The sequence below is a fragment of the Odontomachus brunneus genome, unplaced genomic scaffold, assembly GCF_010583005.1.
Source record: "Odontomachus brunneus isolate Ranch 3 - 2012 unplaced genomic scaffold, Obru_v1 Obru_scaffold_074, whole genome shotgun sequence".
Classification (NCBI taxonomy): domain Eukaryota; kingdom Metazoa; phylum Arthropoda; class Insecta; order Hymenoptera; family Formicidae; genus Odontomachus; species Odontomachus brunneus.
In genome coordinates, this window is record NW_022639524.1 from 958790 (window position 1) to 983852 (window position 25063).

The following is a 25063-nucleotide window of genomic DNA, read 5'->3' on the forward strand; positions in this document are numbered from 1 at the left end:
GGGGGGGGGGGGGGACAATGGCACTACTTATGCGCATTTTGAATTTTGGGATCTAAAATAATATACAGGAGGCATAGAGTTTTGGATTCTGGAGCCTGGAATATGTATAATGTGTGTACGTCTTTTTGCGCGAAAGTTGCGTCGATTTATTCGTAAAATATGCGGAACGATTTGGGGAAACCCCGCATACACATAAACCAGGCTTCAAATGCAACAAGAAGATAAGATAATATCGTCAGACGAAGCCTTGTAATTACCCGTTTTATTTACACGAACAGGTCCGTTGGAAGATCGTCTCTTGTGGGAAAACTCGCGTGTGTGCCGAATTTAAGGACGGAATGCGTGGCGACCGCGCAGGCTCTCCTGATGCATTCGTCCACCGATAGCTGCGGATGATACGCCTTGAAATATGCGAGCGCACCCAGAAACGCATCCCCGGCACCCTGTGTGCAGGCTCTCGTCAGAACTTGTCGCTCGACGAAGTCTCATAGAAAGTATTCCGGAATCGTTACAATTACATAATAGCGAGCTTATTTAAACTTCCTCGAGAGATATCGGGATTCGTCAGAAAATTCACGCGAACCGCGATACTACGACGGTTCCGGGATATCCGATGCGCGCGTGATACGTACAGTGGTGTCTACGGCTTGAACCGCAACAGTGGGAATCCGCGTGACATTCCTGCTCGTTCTCGACGCGTAGGCAGCCCCGAGCGGCCCGAGAGTCAGCATAATCGCGCGACATCCCTTGGCCAGGAACTTGTCCGCGACTTGCTGTACATTTGACAAGTTAACGGGTCCAATGCCCGTCATGACTTCCGCCTGTGAAAGCGTGCAATGTCCTTTGTACGCCGAGAACGTTACATGCATATCCGATTAATTCACGCGCGCGGCACGCGTCGTTACGTTCAGTTCCTGGATATTCTGTACCGCGGATATTGAGTCGCTTTCCCGTTACCTCGGAATAATATTGTCCGATTGTCTACGCACCTCCGTCTCGTTGACGCAGAAAATATCGCACAATTGCAGGATTTTCGGATCGACGCTCTCTATCGCGGGCGCCCCGTTGACAATCGACAGTCCTGTTGTGTTGCGTTTGCATACAGCATACATACATACACACATATATATATATATATATATACACATCTACAGCTCGGAGCCGCGATATCGCAAGTCGCAATTAAGAGAGATAAGAGTGCTTTTTTTTAGGTTTTTTGTAGAAGCGCTGAGCATCTTACACTCAAAAGACTCGTGCGTTTGATAATGTATTCTTCAGCAAACACCAACTAACACTAATATTATATCAATGGTGTAGTTTCCCACTCAACGATGTAACCGTTACGCATTCGCGTTATGTTGCATTTACATCGTTGAGTAGAAAATTATAACATTGACATTATGTTGCTAACAGTTGACGTTCACTGGTTCGTATATTACATAATTTTCATGTTTACTCTCGATAATGCAGTAATGCTTTGAATGTTAAATCTTATTTCTTTCGGAATTTGCGATATAGTTTGACCCTAAGATTTAAATAGCGATTTACTGTAAGATAAAAATATAAAGGACTCTCATACTCTCTTATACTATGGAATAAAAATATAAAAAACGCACCATGGCCACGGTGTAACTTTAACGCGTGCAACGTAGTCTCCAACGTAGTCTCAAACTGGCATAACAAAACGCTGGCATTTTTTATCAGGTTAGTGGCAGAGTCCACGTATTCCGGCGTTAACGATTCGTTTGCGCCTAACACGATAACGATACTGTTCTCGCCTGCAAAACGTTACTCGACAAAGGCGTCGAGATAATCTTGGCAGATTATCTCTTGGCGGCAAAAAAATATTCGAATTATCTTAATGAGGGAAATGATTAATGTTCCTTCTATCATTTCCGTCATCATTTACACTATTGTACACTATTTGTCACCATCTGAAGTTACTGCACATATTTTCCTGATATGTACAGCACAACATATGGTTTCAGGACATTCTAGATGCGAGTTTTACATATATTAAATAGTTGTTAAAAAGAAGAAAACATACCATTCTCAGCAACAGTAATGTGAGCAATACCGCTATGCTTATCTTTTTCTATCTTGACATGAGACGTGTCTACATTTTCCCTTTTCAAAATCTTTAAGTACTCTTGAGCGAATGTGTCAGAACCTAACTGTGATAGAAAATAACTAAATTAAATTATAATATGATGTTATATGTGCAAGAAAAGAGAAACCACAAGTTTTCATACTGAGGCTACAAGTGCTGTAGATGCACCAAGTTTGGCAGCCGCTATACACTGGTTGGCACCTTTACCACCGTATTTCTGTTCAAATCTAGTCCCAATTATTGTCTCACCAGGCTTAGGCAAACGTTGAGAGAAACTAAAATGGAACTGAACGATTACATTGCATATTACAATCTCTGTAATATATGATGTAATCATAACCAACAATCTCAGACGTTACATCAACAGCTTGCCACATGTTATATTACTTTTTGTACATATGAGGGGCTTCACTCTTACTCACCAAGTAAAGTCAATCATGCACGAACCGACAACAACTATCCTTGGAGTCATCTCGCAATTGATCTCTTTACAATCACCTAACAAACTGCAAGACTATCAATCGTACGTCCTCAGGCGATATTGTAACAGCGATTATTACGCAAGAATATGAATTCAACCGCTAACATCAGAATAACAAGATGCACATATACATAGAGAAGTAAGCAAATCGCGTTATCGTCGTCTGTTGCTCAAAGAACCAGCCAATTCGGAAGACGCTATTAGTCGGAGTATTATTTCTCTGTTCGCAACTTTCTCTTTCGTAACCTATACATGCCGTGCGAACGTTGGACGTTTGTTTATTGCGACTGGGAGAAAAACGAAAGACAAGAGGAACGTTACAAATATATTAATTAATTAGAATCACTATGCGCGATCATAATGCATAAAAATGTACGATTGTTTACTGCAACGTTTACCTTGAAGGGAACGGGTTACTTTTTACGTTTATTACATAGAGACAGAGTTACACAGGGGATCAGTTTGTCAAAGCTGTTCTTACACCTTGCATTGGGAAGGAAGAATTTACTCGACGATCACTGCAAGTTACACAAAAAACAGGTTTTTCACAGCTGTAAGTGCGCAGGAAACATTTTCAAATATATCGTCATGAAAAACGGAAAATGTGTAGACGAGAATACAACATGCTGCAGAAGTTTCGCATTCTGTTCGTATCACATTCGCGTGTGCCACGCCGTGCGCGTTGAGATCCAATTCATATTATAATCGTTAAATGATAACAAATGATTTGTAACTTGTACTTTATTTGTACTTTAAGATGAGATTTTAATACATACGTTTCTGTTATACGATAATTGAAGAATAAAAAAAATGCGTCGAATTTCTGTCCCAGTCAGAAATGATTCGTTGATCGATGTTGAAACGACGTCGAATCGACATCGAAATCATGAAATCGACGTCGATTCGATATCGATTGACGAACCATTTCTGAAGCTGGCCACACACACTTTCCGTAACAGTAATCGTAAAGGCCAAATCACACTAGCGATTGACGATAGATGATTGACGATTGAAGATTGGAACTTGACCAACTAGAACAAAGCAACCCAAGGCTGCAGCTTGTTGATTCGTCTTTCTCTAATCTAATCTTTAATTGTCAATCATCAATCGCCAATCGCTAGTGTGATTTGGCCTTAAGACGTAACGTAAGAATTGACCAATCATGTTGAGAATCGTCTAATCGTAAGGTCGCCATTTTTATGAATACTCGATCGTAATTGGTCAATTTTTACGTTACGTCTTACGGTTACTGTTACGAAAAGTGTGTGTGGCTAACTTGACTGAGGTTTCTGACACATTTTCCCGAAAACTAGATGGAAAAATGTTGGTACCAACAAAAACCCCTACCCCAACACAATTTTAATTTCTGCGGATTAGTGACAGTTTGTTACTTGACACATACACACGCATATGTCAAACGACTCCGCAAAATTCATGGACTTGCTACTTCAATAGTATCACTAATCCGCAGAAATTAAAATTGTTGCTTTGGGGTTTTTGTTGATACCACCATTTTCTCATCTTGTTTTCGGGAAAATGTCATGTAACCCTGGCTGGGGTTGAACCTCCATCTTGTCGACTACTGGGGTACTATTCCGTTCCCGTGTACCGACAGTTGTCGAATCGGTAGGCATCGTTGCGCAGCTTTTTTATACCGTGGAAAAACTGCGCAACGACGCCTACCGATCCGACAACTGTCGGAACCACGGTAACGGAGTAGCAGCCTGGAATCTTCCGTTCCTATGGGCTGCGTTTCAAAATTCTACTCGACGGGTAGAGTACATTTAATTGTCCAATCATGATAAAGAAATCCTAGTTATCTTTGCTCTTATTGGTCAATTAAATGCTACTTTATCCGTCGAGTAGAGTTTTGGAACGCAGCCATGACATACTCGAAACGGCCATCCTATTAGCTATTACATTTCTGAATATGCTTATGAAGAATTTACACTGCGTCGATATCCGACGCAGTGTGATGGCTTCTGCACACAGGACGCGGTAATGCTTGCCCCGCGACGAAAGTTCGCGCAACAGCCAATCAATATGCTGCTTTCCGTAATAACCTTCTAGCTCTTACGAAAAAACAACATATTGATTGGCTGTCGCGCGGACTTCCGCCGACAAGCATTACCGCGTCCTGTGTGCAGGAGCCATGAGTCCTTCATTAAAGCTTATGTATTCGAGTGGCTCTGGGTTAATCGACTCTGAGTTATTAAAATCAAGTTCATTGATCGAACATTTTCATATAAATTTTGTGATTAGCTAATGGAATCTTGTGACATGAATTATCGTTCTCGGAGCCAATGACGTATATAGGTTGCTTTCCAACAAAGTACACAAGTCGACACAAGTATCATCCTATCTTTGTACTTACTAAATGTGGAACAAAAATAGAATGATATTTGTGTCGACTTGCGTCTCTTGTTGGAAAGCAACCATACTTATGGATTCTGCACACAGGACGCGGTAATGCTAGCCGCGCGGCAGAAGTTCGCGCGACAGCCAATCAATATGCTGCTTTCCATAATAACCTTCTAGCTCTTACGGAAAAGCAACATATTGATTGGCTATCGCGCGGACTTCCACCGCGCGGCAAGCATTACCGCGTCCTGTGTGCAGGAGCCAATGGCTTGGTTTACATCGTGCATTTGATACGCGTACTAAAGTACTAAGTACGCGTACTAAGTAGTACTTTCTATTAGATAATCTTAATATCGACGAATATATATAAACAACTGTATATCAGTTAGTATATAAGTATATAAGTTAGTATAATACTCATCAAGAAAACGTATTGTATTGATTGAATGCGTCGTCGTGATATGCGTTGTCAATATTAAGATTATCTAATAGAAAGTTACTATTTAGTACGCGTATCAAGTGTACGATGTAAACCAAGCCAATGAGAGAATTTATTTTTCGAGAATGACCTGGTTTACATCGTCAAAACGTTAGTACGCGTATTAAATTTGATGCGCACCAATGTTTTAATACGGATGCGTTTACATCGAACGTACTAAAGGAAAAATATAATACGAATTTAATTCATGCTGATTGCTTCCTAGTGGCGGTATTTGAAATTGCAATTTGCTTGAGATAGCTTTGTTCGACAGTCAGAATACATAATTCAAAAAATGTTCCCGTTTCTTCTTCTCTCTAACTTATAACCCTTTTTACAAACATTTTACTATAATATACTTTGAGAGAAATCAACGGTTACTGATAACACCGATTTTAATTAGGTTAGATTTCCTCTAACATTCATTTTATATGTTTACATCGTCATTTGTATCATTTGATACGCGTATTAGTTTAGTACGATATTTCTACTTAGTACGCTTGTACAAAATTGATCTGTCAGTGTTTACATCGTGCGTATTAAATATTTAGTACGAATTTGATACGAATATAGTACCTGGTACACGTATCAAGTGCGCGATGTAAATTAGGCCAATGAGTTCTCCTCATTAGACTATCGGTTGCGTTCCGACCTTAGAGCATATATGGAGGGGGAATTGCGTATGCCTCCTGTAGACCAAAAGTGTGTCCAAAATATATGCGAGAGAGAAAGGTATACATTCCTATTCATCCTCTGTGCGCATACACCAACATGCGTCAGTTGTTGCTGGGCTGCAAAATTATTGGTTTCAATATTTTTTTACTTGAATTCCATTAACTTTACCGAAAAATAGCTAGAGATAAAAATTGTTTATTTTCTTCTCATAGAGCTCGGAGAATTTTTTCAGAATTTTGTACTGACTTTCTAGTACTGCATTTTCTTGCGTTTTCTTGCATTTTCTTGAAGTACTAGAAAGTTAATACAAAATTCTGAAAAAATGCTCAGAGCTCTATGAGAAGAAAATAAATTACTTTTATCTCCTCCTTTTATCTCCTTTTGTCTCAACTTTATAACCTAACTTAACCTGTCAACTTCAACGCACGCGCAGAGAGGACGAATAGGAATAGGTATAGCTATCTCTCGCACACACATTTTGGACCATAGACGTAATATATCTAGACCAAGCATTTGTCTATATTTGAGGAGTGAGGATAAGAGCACGTAGAAAAAGATGCATTGCGTTTTGAGACCATAGACTTATAGAATAGACTGGCCCCTAACGTAAGAGGCAGCGTGCAAAGATCTAAAGGATAGAGAGATGATTCCGGGACTCGCCGTCCTTCTCTTTCGTCGCGTGGTGAGAACTGAAAGGATAGGTGAAAACGAAGCGAGTATGCGTGTACGAGATGAGGGGAAAGCAACGTGCATCGGTAGTTTTATTCGGTTATTTCGTTTACGCTGCAGGTTGCAGTTTTATTTGATCATTTCGTGTGCATATACATATACGATAAATAATATGGTACGTTCCTGCTGCATTTGCCACAAACTGTACGGAGTAGAAGCTTCTAAAATAAATATGTGTTAAATATGTAACAAAGTATATTTTTTACTTTTTTGTGGAATTATGTGTTAAATATAAATGAAATACAACTATAATTCGATAATACCTAATCATTACATTAAATTAAAAAATATAAAAAAATACGTCAAAATTAGCGAAAAGCGTAAACTTTAACCCTAACAGCACAGATATCCAGGGAACGTCCTGAGTACGTTCTGAGAACGTCCCAATATCCTCAGAATATCCCTGGAACGTTCTTGTGCTGTCTGGGAATCTTCTTGGAACAAGGGTTAGAGTTGGAATTTTGAACCAAAATTTTTAATTTTGAGTTTTTAGACCAGGCATCACCAGAAAATGCCTGGGGAACAAAGATTTTAGATACTTTGGTTTTTCCGGGACACCTTAGTATACATGAGCTATAGATAAATACGCGCATGTTCGTGAAATGGACTGAAACACTGCTCAAGTATATATTTATATACATGTTTTGGCGGGAAAAAGGAAAAACCGTTATCAGTAAGCAATTTAAAAGAACAGAGTTATATTATGATACGCCTTCTATTACATAACGACTCGCTATAGATTCATTTAGCAAACATTTATAAATCGATTTGATTCAAATCGAAATATCTAATTTTTATTAGAAACTATTTTCAAACTAATCGATACGCGAATAATTTCATACAGGAGAATCCTGTATGAAATTTGACGATTGAAATTAATTATAATTGCTCTTTGGACACGTGTTAAATTATTGTATCTTAATCGTCAAAAAAGAGAAAAAAGAACAAGAATCTTTTTCGATTCTCAAGATTGTATTTAGGATCATATTTCGACAAATGTTGAAGTATCATTTAAGTTACTATGGGCAATTTGTTATTTAAAGGTTCGTGCCTGTTACTTAGGCACTAGTTATTTTCAACTTATTTTTTCAACAAAATTGTTGAAATTTTCAACAAAATTTCTCGTACATTTCTCTTTGAGATTTTGTATTTGTCACGAGTCATATAAATTTCATTTACATAAAACATCCATGTAATCATAAAGGTTAACGAAAATCAATATAAAATTGATAATCGCACTTGAACATTTACATGAATGTGCGAATGACGTCGCTCTCTCTTTCTCTCGCTCGCTCTCTTTCTCTCTTTTTCTCTGTACCCCTCCACCTTCATTTCTCCCTACTATGAGGAGTATTCGATGGAGAACTTGATGTAGAGCGAAGAGTAGTCACGTCTCTGTATCGTCATTCTATATTTACGATTTTTACGAAATTGTTACACAATTGTTCGGATCTGTTCCAGGCCGTCCAAATAAACGACAAAGTATGGCGAGTCCAGTTATAATTTCAGCCACGGCTAAACACACAGCGACGGTAGATATTACCTCTTTAAGATAAGAACTTTTTTGGTTATACTTCTCACGCGCGGCGGTGATTCTAATTGATCATAAGTGGATTATTTTTGCGATAACATTTCTGTTGCGTTTTCTGATATACAATTATATCATTCGTAATAACTCTGTTTCGTTGCTTTGACGGTTGTGTAGTTTTATCGTTAAATCGTTTAACAATGATCGTATCTCCCAGTAAATATTGCAATTATTAACGAAAAAAAATTATCTTTCCTGCATTAGAAAACGTTATCACAGTTTCTGCATTATGTTTTATCTTTACTGCTTGAGGCTATCTTATAATGTGTACTTTTTAGATGAAAAAATTGTGTTTTAAGATATGAATTTTAAGAATATCAGATATTTTTTTCAAGAATTTTTGTAAAAAAAATCGGTTTATTTTATTTTATCTTACATTAAAGATATATTTATGTTTCCAGATAATATTTTTCCATGGCTTAGGCGATACAGGGTAAGTTTTTATTAGCAATACAGAATATAATCACATTAATATGATATTAATTTAATATTGTTTTATTCATATATAAATTAATTATAATATTGTTTCATTCATATGTAAATTAATTATAATTTATTCTTTTCAGACATGGCTGGGCCAGTTCCATGGCTGCTGTACGGTCTTCACACATCAAAGTTATTTGTCCTACTGCGTATGTGATTGTTAATATCTTTTAACATTATAACCATAAACTATAAGTTAATATAACTGTCAATAATGTTTTAAAATATTAACTTTTAAATATTTTAGACCTACAATGCCAGTAACACTTAATGCAGGGTTTCGAATGCCTTCCTGGTAAGTTTAAATTAATGTAAGAGTGAAAGTATAAAGGTTTCAAATTCTGAGTGAAAATAGTTCAGCTATAAAAATGGAAATTTCCTGAGATAACTGAAAAAACTGATAGAATAAATATCAGTCTTTTTTTCTTCTAAGGTAAGAAATTCTAAACTAATACCTATATCATTATTAATACATCCTGTATGTGCAGGTTTGATCTACGATCTCTGGACTCCACAGGCCCAGAAGATGAAGAGGGTATACGCAGAGCCGCTGGTATGGTTCATTCGTTAATAGCAGAGGAAGTCGCAGCTGGAATACCCACAAAACGCATTGTTCTCGGTGGATTTAGTCAAGGTGGAGCGCTAGCTATGTTCAGTGCCCTTACATTCCCAGAGCCTTTAGCTGGTATTATAGCCATGTCCTCATGGCTTCCACTGCATAACAAATTTCCAGCAGTAAGAAACATTATTGTACTTTGCATATATGTAGTATTCGTGAGACTATAATTGACGTCGAAATTCACCTCTTCAGGAAGCAATAGGTAATAAGGATACACCGTTGCTACAGTGCCACGGCAACTGTGATCCAATCGTGCCGTACAGGTGGGGTCAAATGACAGCGTCTCTTCTGAAACAATTCATGATGCAGACAGAATTTAAAACTTACAACGGAATGATGCATACGTCTTGCGAGGAGGTAAAGAAACTCACCGATAAGGAAAGATTCTTGTCGCGCAGCATTGTATCTTCTCACATCTGAAGAAATCAAGAAACAATTTCCGTCTGATCGTGTTGTAATCTTTGTTATTTTTTTTTGCAGGAGATGCACGACGTTAAGAAATTCATCGAGAAAGTCCTCAAACCGTAATATATCTAATTAAACCATGCGTCAAAATATTAATGGTTACTTCGATTTAATATGTACATTAACGATATGATTCCGATTCTGCGATTATTTAATTATAGTGACTTTAAAGGCGTTAAGTAGAGAATCGTTAAAATCTTCCGGGATGAGTGCTAGAGCGTACACTTATTAGAGATATATTTATTTTACGAGCCTTACAATTTGTATCTATTTATCTTTCCGAACTTTAATACTTCAACGTACCAAAGCATTCGCATAGCAATACGATTTAATCTTACGATTTGCAATTCCTCATACACATACATAATTTATTGGCGTTCTTTGTTTCTTTTGATATTTATGATGCTAATTATGAAGCGTCACATGTGACATGTACGCAACAGTGTATGAATACAAGCACTATAATTGTTTATAAGGCTCACGCTGATGTGCGAATTCATAATGTAAGAATGATAGATTCATTTTTACGATGTTCAAAATCAATGCGATGATAAGTTTACAAATAATTTGTGTTAGACAATAAGACATAACATTAAGTTATTGAAAAGCTTTGCATCGGCTGTTTATTGGTGATATCTCCATCCTTTTGTGAAGCAAATTATTTTTAAAAACAGAAAGCCAAAACACGTCCAAGAACTTTAAAACAATTTGCAGCTACGAGCGCGCCACTCGCATTTAAATATTCGATCGTATACTGTTTCATGAGGCTTACGTGACGCGAAATGCTGCTGCTAATAACTTAACTTTTGTAGAGAATATTGTCTAGCAGACAGTAAACACGGCCATGTAATCTATGATTACGAAATCCACTAAACTATTGTTTATGATCGACATAATAAATAGATCAGGATTTCCTAAACTATGTACATTATTTGCGAATTCTTTAAAAACGTGCACAGTTTCTTAAGGAATACTACTATATTTACAAAGCTTCTTTAGAATCACGATAAAAAGATATACTTTTCTAATGATTACAAAGTACACCAAAGGTGTATTCTATTAAAAAAAATGTTTATTAGAAAAGCTGGTTCTTATTCATCTTAAGTTTGGGAAATCCTGTGATACATATATTCATCACAAGAAATAAATTTAACCAAATATGGAATTAATATGATGTACAAGTACATTAATGTATACAGGGTGTCCCACAATTGGTAGAACACTTATTAGGGGTAGGTAGGTGGTGCAATTTGGAACTGAAAGTTCGTCTTCCATTTTTGGATCCGATGGTTAATGAGATGTATTAATTATCCGATGGATAATTTATATATATTTTTTTTTTTTATCAATTAAATCTGCCAATCCCTTAGCGCCCTGAGTGAGCGCTCAGAGACGTAGAACGCTATGGACTCCTCAGAGGCCCCGCTTGTCTATTTTTCTCCCTTTTTTGTACACGCACACTAAAATCATTCACGATTCTCAATCACCGACATGCAGAAAACATTTAAGTCACCCGCGCACTCGAAGGAAGCATACCACACATGTCCTCCCCCTCCGGCACATAAAGTGCGATCACTCCGCTCACTGCACTAAAAATATTCAAATTATCCATGCACTCATAACCGCACACAAAAACACCCATAAATCATCCCCTCACGTTGAAAACTTGCCACCCCCTAGTCCCGATCAGGTACCCATCCACACACCCACCCACTCACTCACTCACTCATCCATTTATTTCACTGTGATACAAAAAAGGGGAAAAAAGCAAGACCTCTAACAACACGGACAAGCAGGGCCCCCAAGAAGTCCATGGCGTCCTACAGCCCTGAGCGCTCACTCGGGACGCTAAGGGATTGGCAGACTTAATTAATATCTCATTAACTAATTGTCGGATCCAAAAATGGAAGAGGAACTTTCAGTTCCAAATTTCACCCCCTACTTATCCCTAATGGGTGTTCTACTAGTTGTGGGACACCCTGTATAAAAGAAGATGACGGCTGATTTTCTTATTGGTACTAACCATTATTCAGTAGCAAATAAACGAAGAACAATAAGCTCAAAGTATTTCCTGTGAATTTGATTTACCTATAAATATTTACCTATAAATATTTATCTTTCTGTTATACAGAAACAAACAAAATATTGCTAAATTATAATATTGCAACAGTTATTTTTATTATTTTATTTTTATTGCTAAATTATAATATTGCAACAACTATTTTTCATATGAATAAAACATGTAATGACACTGATATCCCACACTATATATAGTTGACATTATTATAAAAGTAAATAGCACGAAACAAGATTTGTAATCTCTAATTTATAAATTTATTTCACTTTTAAGGTAAAACGCATTAACAATTCTACAGAATATATATGAAGTCACAAAAAGACCTGATTTATGATTTATCTTTCTTTGTCTTTTTTTATATTCTTATGCATTGTTCACCATGAGAAAAAAGCCATAATCGAGTAGAAAGTAGTAAATAACATAACATCAATGTTATAATTTTTCACTAATGTAAATGCAATATAAACGCAAATACATAATGTAAATGCAATATAACACGTGTATTATGTAACAGTTACATTCTTGAGTGAAAAATTATAAAGGGTGCGTTCCGTTTCCACGCATGATGCGCATGAAACGCAGCGTTAGAGGGACAGAGATACGAGAGTGAGATAAAAAGAGAGGGAAAGCTCTCGGGTGAGGTTGTCGAATCTAGGTTAGGTTAGTTCTCGAACGCATGAGATCGCATAGACTGCACTATCTCGGAGCTGATGCGTTCATGCGTTCGAGAACTAACCTAACCTAGGTTCGAGAACCTCACCCGAGTGCTCTCCCTCTCATTTTATCTTACTTTCGTATTTCTGTCACTCTAACGCTGCGCTTCATGTGCATTATGCGTGAAACGGAACGCACCCAAAATTGACGTATTTAACTGTTTATCACGATAGAACTTGGTAGATCGTAATGATACAAGATAATCCGTAGCTCTCGTAATTATCTTTATTAGAATGTGTGCTTTTCTGCAATGTCATGATTTTATCTGAGTAGTCTAGGGAATTTACATATAACAATTTTGATTGAATGCAATTACTTGCATATTCTGTTATCAATACAATAAAACACTCAATAAGTAGCAAAAAGTAGCGAACATTGTAAGAAAGAAAAAAAGCAGTAGCCGGCGCAGTAAGAAAGAGGTTATATAAACTTCAAAAGTTGTACAGCTTTTAAATTGCTCAAAAATATTTGTTATAATGGCAGACGAAAGTTCATTGATATTAAATACTTTGGAAAATAAAATTCAAAAAGTAATAATTAACAGACCCACTAAGAAGAATGCACTTTCAACACCGGTAAGCAAATATATAAAGAATTTTAAATCTACCAATATTTTTAATGTATAGTAAATTAGATAAGATATATATTAGCTGTGTTTTAAGATTTCTGTCAACACTGAAAATCTATAGTACACATAACATGAACTATAATTTTTCAGCATTGACAGTAAATATTGGAATGTACAGATATTAATAATCAGATTTTTACAGATGTACAAAAAACTGACAACACTTTTGAATGATTCTGCAAAAAATAACGAAGTATTGCTTTTTGTATTAACAGCAACTGGAGATTTTTTCAGCAGTGGCACTGACATAAATATAGGAGGAATGGAACTTTCTTCTACTGACATGCAGTATAAAAATCTAATATTTAAGTAAGCTCTATAAAAATATTATTTTAATATTATTTTGTTATTATTTACGAAAAAGATAATATATTTATTGTATTTTTGATATAGGAATATAAAATGTTTTTTATAGTATATATAATTTATATATTTATATATTGAAATTATATATATACATTTCTGTGCAGAGAATTTGTTGATGCTCTGATCATGTATCCAAAACTCTTAGTAGCCATTGTAAATGGACCAGCAATAGGAATAGCTTGCACAATGTTAGGCTTGTTCGACATGGTTTACGCTTCAAATAAGGTATTTATTGAAAAATTTATATTGTAGAAATTAAAACAGTAAGTATAATAAGGTAAACATCCCAGTAGTCGGACATACATGTCCCAATGATTGTCATATTAGTTTTGTATTTTTCTTTGTTGAAATGCTTTTCAATATACAAAACAATATAATAAATGAAAAGAAATATTTAGTTACTTTGTGATTTTGTTTCATTTATTGATAAGCATCTTAACAAACACAAGTATATTATTAGTAATTCAATTATCGGTATATGTTCAATCACTAAGACATTTAAATAATTAAGTATATTACGTAATTTAATATAATTATTATATAAAATAATTATAAATGTATTATATAACATTATATTATATAATATTGTATTATATAACTTGCAGGCATATTTTCGTACACCATTTAGTTCATTGGGTCTTATTGCTGAAGGATGTTCTACATATACATTCCCAAGATTACTGGGACCTTCAAAGGTATCGCTTATATTTTGCATTTGGAACTTTATCCTTAGTAACAATACTGAGATTAAGATTTTAATATTAAACTGTAAAAATCTTTACTTAGGCTGGAGATATGTTGTATATGGGTTACCAGATGAATGCTCCTGAAGCCAAACAATATGGTTTAATTAGCGCAGTATATGATCATGATGTCCTTGAAGAAGTGTGGAATTACTTGAAAAAAATTTCTACACTTTCCTCCGAGGTATTATTTTTCCTTAACATTTCTCATATTCTTTGTTGATCTATTGCTAAGTTGTGAAAATAAAACTGATTTGTTTCAGTCAATATTAGCGACAAAACGCTTGATAACTAAATGGAATAAAGAGGTTTTACTGCGAGTTAATGAAGAAGAAGTAAAAGAATTAAAGAAACGATGGGAATCTCCTGATTTATTTGAAAGGTTCCTGAACTTTTACTCACAGAAAAGTAGACTTTGAGATGAGAATTTTATAAGTTGATCTAACTTCTTTTTCAATAAAAATGAAATTAGTATTGGATTCAAGAGTATTGGATGAAAAAGATATTCAACACGAATATTTTATATAAAATATAAAGATATATATTATATTGTGATATATAATTGTGATTTGTATACAATTTTTTACGGAAATTTTATTTTGTGGAATTTTTAAATATGAAAGTTATGTGTTTGCTTACTTCAGCTAACAAAATGTCCTGTAAAAAATAAACTTATAAGTTTTAGAATTAATTTTTCATTTACCAGCAACTTTCGAAGAACTTGTTACCTGCATAATATCTGGTGGAATTGGTTTCTTATAATGTTGCCAATCTAGCAATTGATTTATAGTTAAATTTTGTTGGGGTAATTTGTCCTGCAATACTAATTGGCAATCACGCGTCTCGTTATTGCCAGCCTTAAATTTTTCAGGGGATATATGTTCATTGATCTTGCCGGAGCAAGAGCAATCCATTAAATCGTGCGTTAAAGAAACAGTATCGGTTGTTAATGTAAATAAATCCTGAAATAGAAATTATAGTATTAAAATAGTTCATTATGGAAAATATAGGAGATTATATGGGAAATATATGGAATTATATTATTATATTATATGGGAAATATATGGAAAATATTTAAGTTGGTTTTTTTTATAATACATCATACTTTTCCCTATGTAAAAAGTACCTTTAGTTCCTCAGCTGATAATTTTAAAGATCCAAGATGGTTTAGATCCACTACAGATTCACTTAGGCCAGCTTTGCTGATTTGTCTTTGGTAAATTTTTTCTTCTATCGTACCTGTCGTTAGTAATCTGCAAATTTAATCATACAAAACTGTATATCTCCATATGTTACAAAGTATTACACGCATTGTAGTACAATAGCGAACTTGTGCGAACCTGTAAATATAAACGTTTCTCTTCTGTCCATCTCTCCAGATTCTTGCCATAGCCTGCATATCTGACGCGGGATTCCAATCAGAATCAAATAATACGAGTCTAGATGCTCCAGGTAAATTTAAACCAACTCCACCCGCCTTCGCACTTAGCAGAAAGACTTCTGTAATTATGATATCACTGAATTCATAATGCATCAATATCTATCTATACATATGTTCCAGATTTAATTAATATAACTTACTGCTATCATCGGTTCTTGTATTAAATTTCTCGATAACTGTCGATCGTGTAGTGCTTGAAGTGCTACCGTCTAATCTCAAATATTTTAAACCTTCCATACTACATACAGTTTCGAGAAGATCGAGCGTTTGCGTGTAATAGGAAACTAATACTAATTTCTCGTCAGTTTTTTTCAAGTTTCTCATCAGCGTTTGTACAACTGTGATTTTCCCGCAATACTTTGTAAAATTTTCATCGTGCTTCGTTCCTGTTATACACATTGTCTTCGACAGAACGTCATATAGCACACTTTCCTTATCGTTTACAAACAGATTTGGGTGATTGCAAATTTTTTTAAGTGCCATGATGACAGTCAAGTGCGTAATGCTTTTATCCTGTGTAAAAATCCTGTCGAACCGAGCATCGGTGACGAGAGAGTACAGGTCTTCTTGTTCACTGGATAGAGAGCAAAATAGCACTATCTCATGTTTACGCGGCAGATACTTATTTATTGTTTCTTGCGTACGTCTCAAAATGAAACGTTTGGTACACTCGTGTAATTCTGTGGCCCTTTCGTTTCCTAGACTGAGAACATCATCGCAGGCATGGGGACATTGAGACGCGACAATAGGATCTTCATAATAATTTCTGTACTCGTTCGGGGTACCAAGAATGCTGGGATTGACAAAATCAACCAGCGCGTAAAATTCCTTCAAATCATTTTGTATAGGAGTGCCGGTTAAGATAATCCGCTTTTTACAGTTAATTTCGCACAATAACTACAAGATAAAATGATAGAAAAATTTATACACTTGTTATTTATTCATACTATGGCAATCAATGAGTAAATAACCCAGACAGCACAATATCCAAAACTGGGACATAAAATGTCTTTAAGACATCTTTAAGACAACTTATGTCCAGACTTCTTGAAGTCGACTCAAAGTCTTATGTCCCAGTTTTGGATATGTGTGCTGTCTGGGTAAAATTGGTAAATTACTTTTGCAGCTTTTATATTGCTATTTTTCAATCTATGACCTTCGTCGCACACAATCAAGTCGAAGATAATCTCAGTAATTTCTGTGTGACATCTAATAAACATCTCATAGCTAATAATCATCACCGAGTTTCTTGGTTGCTTAGTGAAGTCGTTAGGCTTATTCTTCCCATCCACAACATATGGAGATATTCTGTGACAGCCTAGCCACTTTGTAAATTCTTTCTTCCAATTATCACATAAGCTACTAGGTGTTACTATCAATGCGCGCTTCAAAATCGGTTTACCGTATGGACCCTTTTTTAACATTGTCCAAATTAGAGTAATGCATTGTAACGTTTTGCCAAGACCCATTTCGTCAGCCAGAATCGCGCCAAAATAATCTGGCACTTTTAGACCCATCAAACATTCATAGAGGAAGACAATACCATGTCGTTGGTGTTCTCTGAGTGTCGCTGCTAAACAAGAGTCCACTGATACTTCCTGCTCCTTTTGTGAATCTCCGTGGCTCGCCCATACAGCAGAAGGATTTATATATGGCATTACCAAAGGTTTGCAATTCAATATCAACCCTTCAATGCAAAATTATGTAATAACTTCAGTGTGCTTGATACAATTTATTTCTGACTCTATTATAAACTTGTAAAACCTTTTGTGGATGATAATGGAGGCACAAATTTACGTGTGGGACATGGTTTAAATCTTTTCTGCAATGGTTCCTCTACAGCTTCCTCTGTATGCTTGTCTGACACAAATAACTCTCCAGATGCTCGATCTATTATCTAAAATTGACTTTGTCAGATTCTCTTGTGTATACAACACTATACAAGTAAACATTACTTCAAAAACTCTTACTTCAATTTGTTTACTTGCTATAATCAATCTGGAACCTTCCACCGCATTGCTTGGATTGATTGTAGTTCTCCCAATAATATTACCATCTAAATCCTATTGTAATAAGAAAAAATATGAGAATAATCCCTTGAATTCAAGAACTTATAGATGATGCAACTGTCACCTTAAGTACTGCATTTTTCCCAACCACTTCTAGCAGTCCGTCACCATCCCATGTCTTGTGTTTTTTTGAAGATATCTTGCCAAATACCACATTGAAGATACTGTAAAAAATCGACGATTACTTAACTATAAATTAAATATGTTTTTTTCTGTAACATCTGTAACATCTTTCTGTAACAACTTTCAAGATACTTACATTTTTGACTCCAAAGTAACAGTCGATGTTTTTTTCTCAACAACTGGGTCACCGGCATCTTGTTTATTTGTTGCAATATTTTCCACTTCGACGTTTTCGTCATCGTTTTCTTGAACTGCTTTCTTAAACAGACTCAAGATCTGTGAGGTAGTTCTAAGAGGCTTCTTGGTGGAATCATCTGGTGTTTTCTGCTGATTTGTTTGCACATTCTTAATTTCCTCGACGTTTGTCGACGGTAAGGCGATTAAAGGGGATTTGAATCCCTTTACTGATTTATTCCGGTACATGGATCAACTGAACATAGACGAAATCGGCAGCATTGTCAATTCACAGCAACCAACGATCAGTGGTATCCGAAATCGTTTGAGGGCGGGAAACGGAACAATCGAACTTTATCGACTGGCGCAATGGCAAAACAGCAAGTCAGAAAACACGTTCGCTTACGACTGCATTTTTAGTACTCTAAACGAAATAAATGCATGTTTGGGACTTTGATGGAATCGCAAAGAAAAAGCGAAAAAGAAAGATGACTGCAACGAGCTGTGCAGGAAATATAGATAAAGAAAGCAGAGCCAGAAGGATCACATACACGCACACCACATTCACACACGTGTGTGCGCGCGCAGGGACCACGGGCGATCTGAAGTTGTCGAGCATCGCATCGAAATAGTGCGAGGTCTCGCCAGAGGACGGCGTCATATGTGCGTTTGGTTCATGGTCGGCAGGTAGCCTCGAAATCGTGCGAAACTGTCGGTACAACGGCGGGCGGTCACGCGATCGACGACGGAAAATGTGCGTTGAAATCGAGTAAAGGAGTGTGACAACGAACAGCCATGTACAGAAGCGGCGACGCTTCCAAATGAGGTTAGCGATCATCTCCGTGTCCGACGCACGGCTGCGACTGGTGCGATCAATCGACTCGCGAGCGAGTTTGCATTCTCATGTTGATTGTTATCAATTTCTCCCCCGAACAGATCCTGTCATAGATGAGATATCTGCTCGACGTGAGACACGTCGCGAGTGCACAGCTCCGACCGCGCCACTCCGAGAGAGAGGATGTACTGCCTACAGTGGCTGATCCCCGTGCTGCTAATACCGAAACCCGTGAACCCGGCGCTGTTGCAGACCCACGTCATGTTTATGGCGCTCTACCTGATCGGCTTCTTCCTGGAGCGCAAACCCTGCACCATCTGCAGTCTAGTGTTCCTCGCCGCTGTCTTCCTCATCTGCTACAGCGGCAGCGGCAACTGCCTGCTGTGGAGCACAAATTGCGACACAGTAAGATGCGACAATGGCTAAAATCGCGCTGTATTCGCCGTAGACTCGAGAATTACCCGCCACCACCTACTCCTCTCCCTCGTTGTTGCTTTCTTCCCGTTGTCTTTTATCTTCCTTCCGCCTCGTTTTGGCGGAATGTTTAAAGATAGCTCGTCAATTCGCGTTGGCGCGCGCATATCGTTTCCGACGCGTGAGTAATCCTGACAGGTTTAGATCTGCGACCGGTTTGCGAGAATTTGGGGGACGATCTATCTGCGAGAATCATTGTCATGTTAGACAGTTACATATCGATTGTACATAGACTCCAAATCGTAGAATTCTAAATAACGGGAATTTATGATAGGTTTGTTTGTCTTCGATGAGTCTCTGAACTGGATCCATATTCTTGAAACTTTCGTATACGTAAATTCCTTTGCGCAGATATAGTCATATAAAATAGCTGCGCAATGAAATTTACGTGTATGCAAATATTTCAAGAATACAGGCTTTAGTGCGATAAGTTGGGGCGAAACAAGTATATCTTAGATCTGTTCTTTGCAGCTGAGCACACTTTCAAAACTTGAGAAGAAACAAAAGGTATTTAGTTGTAACTTTGTTTTCTATTGCTGAACTGGCTGCACCAACTTGCACTAGTTCTCTTTCTTCCACTGAGTCTTAACTGTATACTTGTTTCTTTTCAAATTCTGTACACTAGCTCAGCGGTAACAAATTTTTGGTGTAAAAAAAAGAGAGAAACAAAACTTGTGCAAGCTAGTGTAGTCAGATCAACTACAAAGACAGATCATTTTGTTCACTCTTAGTGTGCTGTTTCAGAGGTTTTTAAAAAATGAACAGACCTAGTGACAGGCTCATTATATTGAACTTCCTTTTGTTGCTAAAAGTGCCTTTAAAAGTGGCTTATAAGGTTTCTGATTAACTATAAACCACTTTTAGAGACAAAAGAGAGTTCAGAATACAGGCCATAGAGTTGACGTGCATAGATTTTAGAACCCTATTGCATTCAACATTCAGTAAGCACCAGCTATCAGTGATGTAACATTAATGTTACAATTTCTAAATGCAATATATGACATACAACTATGTAAATGCAATATGACACATATGTTATGTAGCAGTTACATTGTTGAGTAGGAAATTGTGTAATATTGATGTAATGTTACTATTGGTGTTCACTGGGCGGTTCAGTAGTAAAATTTCAAGGATCCAGCGTGATTCAAGTTTCTGCTTGATATACGAAAACGTATCGTGAGAAAAATTTACAATTGACGACGACATACATTTCTTTTTATACTCTTATCTCAGCTTTTCAATGAAATCCTTTTACGATGTCTTCTGCATAATAATAGTATTGTAATATAAGAAATTATTTTTTTGAACAAATTGTAGTTTCTTCCTAGTGCAACACAGTTCAAACGATGCGTCCGTAACTATTCAAAGCAGCGATTTATTTTAAATCATTCGCTTTGAATACATCACGAAGATCATAAAAATTTAAGATAATCTACTTGAGAATCCCTTAGACGAATTATTTATATGCGTGAAGATAAGTAGAAGATATGCGGAGTAAATCAACTCGCCTCTTCGAGAATATAAAGATAAGGCCTTTGAAGGAGCAATCGCTGTGTAAATAGGCTAAAATTTCAAAAATAATGATTTGTGAAATTTGATCAAATTAGGGTAGCAATGTGATGATGAACGAATTTTTTTTGTATTGCTGGTCTTCTATGGCCAGAAACGTGAATGATATTTATTTTAATCCCTGTATGTATTTTCTCCATAAAGAGGTTAAAGTGATGCAAATTCTGTGCTATAATTTGTAACTTGTAGTTTGTAACTCGCAATTTATATAAATACTAGTGTAATATCTATTCAATATAAGTAACGTTACCAATGTAAATATTTATAGTCATGGTAACCAAAAAATATTGTTGATATGATAGTTTACAAGTGTGAAAAACTGAATTACAAATTAAGTCAGTAAATCTTTTATATGTATATCTTTAAAGTGTATAAACGAAGGTCAATTATCTTCCTGTGTCTACTGCTAAACTTGCATTGTAACATCTTGACACAAAATGCAAAAAACTTTGCGCTTACGAAAATTGCAGTAAGTACTTTGTTGTAGGGACATTTATTTGGACTAGAGTATATAAGCTATAACCGGTGAGAGCTCTGTGACTATATAAAAATTGTATATCTCGATTTCTTGCCGTGTAAGCACAAAAACATAAAAAAATCTGTGATGATTTCATTTGCAAACTTTTAATTTGTTGAATGCAATGAATTTAGCTAATAATTGAATAGTTAGGTCTAATTTTCAAAGAGGTGAATATGCTTGAGATGTCACTGTAATAATCCGTAATTTTTGCTTCCATATAAAATGTATGTCGTGAAAGAATTATAAACTTTGTAAAATGTCATGTGATTTAAAGAACTACAGCTTTACATATATATACATAAGAAATAAACAGTCCTGAATAAAACTTCATTCAGCCAATTATTTTCTCCACAATAATGCATCCATGTCAAAAAAATGTACAATTAATCATAGCTAAATGAGTAGTAAAAGCTTAATTAACAAATTTGTCTTATTAAATTATTACCCATTGTATACCTATTAATAAAACTATTGGGTGTTGTAGAGTGACAAAAAACGTTAATTTTATATTTATAGTATTTATTTTACATAAAAAAATTACTGTAGAGCTTTGCCACGACCAAAGCCACCACGAAACTCCAAGTCTCCAGTACCTGCTCCAACATCTGCCTTTTTGTCTCCTGTACCAGGAGGACCACCTGGACCGCGTCTGTATCCTGCACGGTCCTCTGTTGGTCTAGAACCTTCACTCCTAGTTGCTGCAGGTCTTGGCCTTGTGGTTTCAGACCTTGGCTGTTTCTTCAGGGTAGAAGGCACAATTTCTGGTGGCAAATGTAGATATCCGCGCAAGAATTCAATGCCATCATTGGTGAGATACCAGTAGAAGTGCCTCCATGCAAATTGCTCTTTTACATATCCTCTCGATTTTAAGGACTAAAATACAAATTATATTATTATAGATATGCACAGATATAAATATGATGCACAAGAAGGAAATATATGCATATTCTACTACATAATAAGAATTTGTCCTATGCTTTGTCAAGGAGATTTATTTTTACCTGCATAGCCTTAATGACTTGAAGATTTGGAATTGTTTCCAACTCTGGATGTTTTGGTGCATGGTAGTCCTTCTTTGCTACCATAACACCCTCCTTAAAAAGGTATTCATAAATAGATACACGATTCTTTTTGGGCATCAACATTCTGTAACAAAAGTTGTTTATTAATATACATTAAAAGATATTCTATAGAAAATATTAACGAACTATGGGTTCGTCGAATAATATCCTCGTTTCATTTTTCTTTGAGATTTTCGATCAAATAACAGCACGTTAATATATAATGCATGTCAATTTTAAGGTTATATTTCATTACAACTATCTTTTATAGTATTATACCAGTATCATATTAAAAAAATCCACTGAGACCTTGAAATAACATTTCATGAAGTTGGAATTATGAAAATCAAAGAGATAAACAAATATTAAGACTTAATATTAAACAATTATACAACCGAGTCGTATGCAATATATTATAAAGACACCACGTAATAATACGTGAAAAATATGGAATATAATAAACTATAATAGATTTTGGAAAGATTCAGAATTTTAACAAGTCTTTTGTTTTCCCGTAATTTTTACAAATACACAGGATTAAAATGGATATTATTAGAAATGCAACATACTTGATCCCTCTGTCGTGAGCCTTTAGACGAAAATGGACAACTTGAGGTTAGTGTAGGTAACTCGCGTTGTCAGAGAAGCCTCTGTTTTGCGCACGCTCACTGAGAGCCGGTTTCACCAACTCCGGTTAAGCTAACCGAAGGTTAAAAGTAGCAGAGTAGCCAACTTAAATGCTACGTGCTATAAACAGTGGGTGCTTTCCAGTTGCATACACTGTGTTACACAAAATCAGTTTATTAGTTGCATATTATCTTACAAGATATTTTAGATAATATGTGATCAATAAACTGGTTTTGTGTACGTGTGTGTCAAGATGTGTTAAGCAATTGGAAAGCACCCAGTGTCATATTGGCTTGGTTTACATCGTGCTTGACATTTGATACGCGTACTAAATAATAACTTTCTATTAGATAATCTTAATATCGACAATGGCCTGGTTTACATTATGCATTTGATACGCGTACGAAATAGTAACTTTCTATTAGATAATCTTAATATCGACAATGGCCTGGTTTACATTATGCATTTGATACGCGTACGAAATAGTAACTTTCTATTAGATAATCTTAATATCGACAATGGCCTGGTTTACATTATGCATTTGATACGCGTACGAAATAGTAACTTTCTATTAGATAATCTTAATATCGACAATGGCCTGGTTTACATTATGCATTTGATACGCGTACGAAATAGTAACTTTCTATTAGATAATCTTAATATCGATATTATCGACGCATTTTATCAATACAATACGTTTTGTTGATGAGTATTATATCAGCTTAATATACTGTTGTTTATATATATCGTCGATATTAAGATTATCTAATAGAAAGTTACTATTTAGTACGCATATCAAGTGCACAATGTAAACCAGGTCATTGAACCTCAATGAACAATTTATATTCAATCTCGATATTGGCACTTCTGGTAGTTAGAATTTAACCATCGGTTGGTTTAACCGCAGTTGGTGAAACCGCCCTGAATTACACTAAAAGTTCTAATAGAGGATTCACACTGGGTGTTCACGTTAAATCGAGTACGAGTTAGTTCCACTAGGGTCGAAAAATTTAATAGGCACAATCATCTAGTATCTTCATGGTTTAAGACAACTCAGTACTGCTTTCCGTGTCCGAGTAGAGTTAAGGCCATCACACACAAAATTACATAGACGCATATGCATAGCATAAGATAGTATGGACCAATGAGCATCGAATATTAAGTATCAATCATCAATATGGCGACTTAATATTCAATGTTCATTGGTCCATATGATCTTATGCTATGCATATGCGTCTATGTAATTTTGTGTGTGATGGCCCTTAGGGTTCTTCCGAAATACCCAGAGTTGGGTCGAGTTGAGTTAGTTCCACTATAGTATATGTAACGGATACTATAGTGGAACTAGCTCAACTCGACCCAACTCTGGGTATTTTGGAAGCACCCTTAATTAGAGTTATCTAAAGTAGCATAGCGGATAACGTGAGCATCAGGTAGTTGATTTTCAAAAAATGTTACTTATTAATAAGTTTAATCTCATATAATATGTTTATACCGAACGTTTAATACGCGTATAAATTAGTAACTTTATATCTTATTAATTTTATTAATTATTTTAATTTCGGCGATGCAATATATTCAATTAATACGATACGTGTTCTAATAAATATTGCACTACTTCAATATGACGTTGTTTATATACATCGCCGAAAT

At 35.8% G+C, this 25063-nt stretch overlaps 6 protein-coding genes across 8 annotated transcripts; 3 read left to right on the top strand and 3 right to left on the bottom strand.

The window, feature by feature from the left end:
• Nucleotides 1-120: 120 nt before the first annotated feature.
• On the bottom strand, nt 121-3188 carry LOC116847155 (ribokinase-like). The gene is made up of 8 exons (XM_032821859.1): nt 2990-3188; nt 2533-2878; nt 2253-2385; nt 2048-2174; nt 1617-1778; nt 990-1081; nt 633-821; nt 121-443 (listed from the first exon to the last, which is right to left on the bottom strand). The coding sequence occupies exons 2-8, from the start codon at nt 2580-2582 to the stop codon at nt 267-269; spliced, it is 930 nt and encodes a 309-aa protein (XP_032677750.1). The 5' UTR covers nt 2583-2878; nt 2990-3188; the 3' UTR covers nt 121-266.
• A 4979-nt stretch (nt 3189-8167) lies between these two features.
• On the top strand, nt 8168-12056 carry LOC116847139 (acyl-protein thioesterase 1). Its single transcript, XM_032821820.1, has 7 exons — nt 8168-8366; nt 8824-8855; nt 8989-9054; nt 9153-9200; nt 9394-9640; nt 9717-9881; nt 10005-12056. Exons 1-7 carry the CDS (start codon nt 8319-8321, stop codon nt 10050-10052), a joined length of 654 nt encoding a protein of 217 aa, XP_032677711.1. The 5' UTR covers nt 8168-8318; the 3' UTR covers nt 10053-12056.
• Nucleotides 12057-12817: 761 nt separating this feature from the next.
• On the top strand, nt 12818-15204 carry LOC116847122 (enoyl-CoA delta isomerase 2, mitochondrial-like). Its single transcript, XM_032821782.1, has 6 exons — nt 12818-13355; nt 13551-13717; nt 13879-13999; nt 14380-14469; nt 14561-14701; nt 14781-15204. Exons 1-6 carry the CDS (start codon nt 13257-13259, stop codon nt 14934-14936), a joined length of 774 nt encoding a protein of 257 aa, XP_032677673.1. The 5' UTR covers nt 12818-13256; the 3' UTR covers nt 14937-15204.
• Nucleotides 15029-18858, bottom strand: LOC116847121 (DNA repair and recombination protein RAD54B-like). Of its 2 annotated transcripts, none has more exons than XM_032821779.1 (10): nt 18287-18858; nt 18092-18191; nt 17929-18021; nt 17723-17855; nt 17077-17645; nt 16099-16855; nt 15858-16014; nt 15644-15770; nt 15246-15479; nt 15029-15174 (listed from the first exon to the last, which is right to left on the bottom strand). In XM_032821779.1, the coding sequence occupies exons 1-10, from the start codon at nt 18571-18573 to the stop codon at nt 15112-15114; spliced, it is 2520 nt and encodes an 839-aa protein (XP_032677670.1). In that variant the 5' UTR covers nt 18574-18858; the 3' UTR covers nt 15029-15111. The 2 variants fall into 2 exon arrangements, with proteins under 2 accessions (XP_032677670.1, XP_032677672.1); XM_032821781.1 differs by having other exon boundaries at nt 15858-16017; nt 18287-18579.
• Nucleotides 18859-18981: 123 nt separating this feature from the next.
• On the top strand, nt 18982-22052 carry LOC116847124 (bladder cancer-associated protein). The gene is made up of 2 exons (XM_032821785.1): nt 18982-19150; nt 19261-22052. The coding sequence occupies exon 2, from the start codon at nt 19343-19345 to the stop codon at nt 19583-19585; it is 243 nt and encodes an 80-aa protein (XP_032677676.1). The 5' UTR covers nt 18982-19150; nt 19261-19342; the 3' UTR covers nt 19586-22052.
• Nucleotides 22053-22220: 168 nt separating this feature from the next.
• Nucleotides 22221-23511, bottom strand: LOC116847123 (40S ribosomal protein S10-like). 2 transcript variants are annotated; one of them, XM_032821783.1, is made up of 3 exons: nt 23353-23511; nt 22724-22868; nt 22260-22595 (listed from the first exon to the last, which is right to left on the bottom strand). In XM_032821783.1, the coding sequence occupies exons 2-3, from the start codon at nt 22865-22867 to the stop codon at nt 22260-22262; spliced, it is 480 nt and encodes a 159-aa protein (XP_032677674.1). In that variant the 5' UTR covers nt 22868; nt 23353-23511. The 2 variants fall into 2 exon arrangements, with proteins under 2 accessions (XP_032677675.1, XP_032677674.1); XM_032821784.1 differs by lacking the exon at nt 23353-23511 and having other exon boundaries at nt 22221-22595; nt 22724-22867.
• Nucleotides 23512-25063: the final 1552 nt, after the last annotated feature.

What these genes read in the sequence shown, in the direction of transcription:
- LOC116847139 (XM_032821820.1), top strand. Translation starts at nt 8,319, where the DNA reads ATGGCGAGTCCAGTTATAATTTCAGCCACGGCTAAACACACAGCGACG. An exon ending in GGGTTTCGAATGCCTTCCTG is followed by an intron (nt 9,201 to 9,393) that starts GTAAGTTTAAAT and finishes CTGTATGTGCAG; the next exon opens with GTTTGATCTACGATCTCTGG. An exon ending in TGCATACGTCTTGCGAGGAG is followed by an intron (nt 9,882 to 10,004) that starts GTAAAGAAACTC and finishes TTTTTTTTGCAG; the next exon opens with GAGATGCACGACGTTAAGAA.
- LOC116847121 (XM_032821781.1), bottom strand. Translation starts at nt 18,573, where the DNA reads ATGTACCGGAATAAATCAGTAAAGGGATTCAAATCCCCTTTAATCGCC. An exon ending in GTTACTTTGGAGTCAAAAAT is followed by an intron (nt 18,192 to 18,286) that starts GTAAGTATCTTG and finishes GATTTTTTACAG; the next exon opens with TATCTTCAATGTGGTATTTG. An exon ending in TATCAGCTGAGGAACTAAAG is followed by an intron (nt 15,480 to 15,643) that starts GTACTTTTTACA and finishes TTTCTATTTCAG; the next exon opens with GATTTATTTACATTAACAAC.
- LOC116847124 (XM_032821785.1), top strand. Translation starts at nt 19,343, where the DNA reads ATGTACTGCCTACAGTGGCTGATCCCCGTGCTGCTAATACCGAAACCC.
- LOC116847123 (XM_032821784.1), bottom strand. Translation starts at nt 22,867, where the DNA reads ATGTTGATGCCCAAAAAGAATCGTGTATCTATTTATGAATACCTTTTT. An exon ending in AAGTCATTAAGGCTATGCAG is followed by an intron (nt 22,596 to 22,723) that starts GTAAAAATAAAT and finishes TTTGTATTTTAG; the next exon opens with TCCTTAAAATCGAGAGGATA.
- LOC116847155 (XM_032821859.1), bottom strand. Translation starts at nt 2,582, where the DNA reads ATGACTCCAAGGATAGTTGTTGTCGGTTCGTGCATGATTGACTTTACT. An exon ending in TCTGCGTCAACGAGACGGAG is followed by an intron (nt 822 to 989) that starts GTGCGTAGACAA and finishes ACGCTTTCACAG; the next exon opens with GCGGAAGTCATGACGGGCAT. An exon ending in TTCAAGCCGTAGACACCACT is followed by an intron (nt 444 to 632) that starts GTACGTATCACG and finishes GCCTGCACACAG; the next exon opens with GGTGCCGGGGATGCGTTTCT.
- LOC116847122 (XM_032821782.1), top strand. Translation starts at nt 13,257, where the DNA reads ATGGCAGACGAAAGTTCATTGATATTAAATACTTTGGAAAATAAAATT. An exon ending in AGAATGCACTTTCAACACCG is followed by an intron (nt 13,356 to 13,550) that starts GTAAGCAAATAT and finishes AGATTTTTACAG; the next exon opens with ATGTACAAAAAACTGACAAC. An exon ending in TGGTTTACGCTTCAAATAAG is followed by an intron (nt 14,000 to 14,379) that starts GTATTTATTGAA and finishes TATAACTTGCAG; the next exon opens with GCATATTTTCGTACACCATT.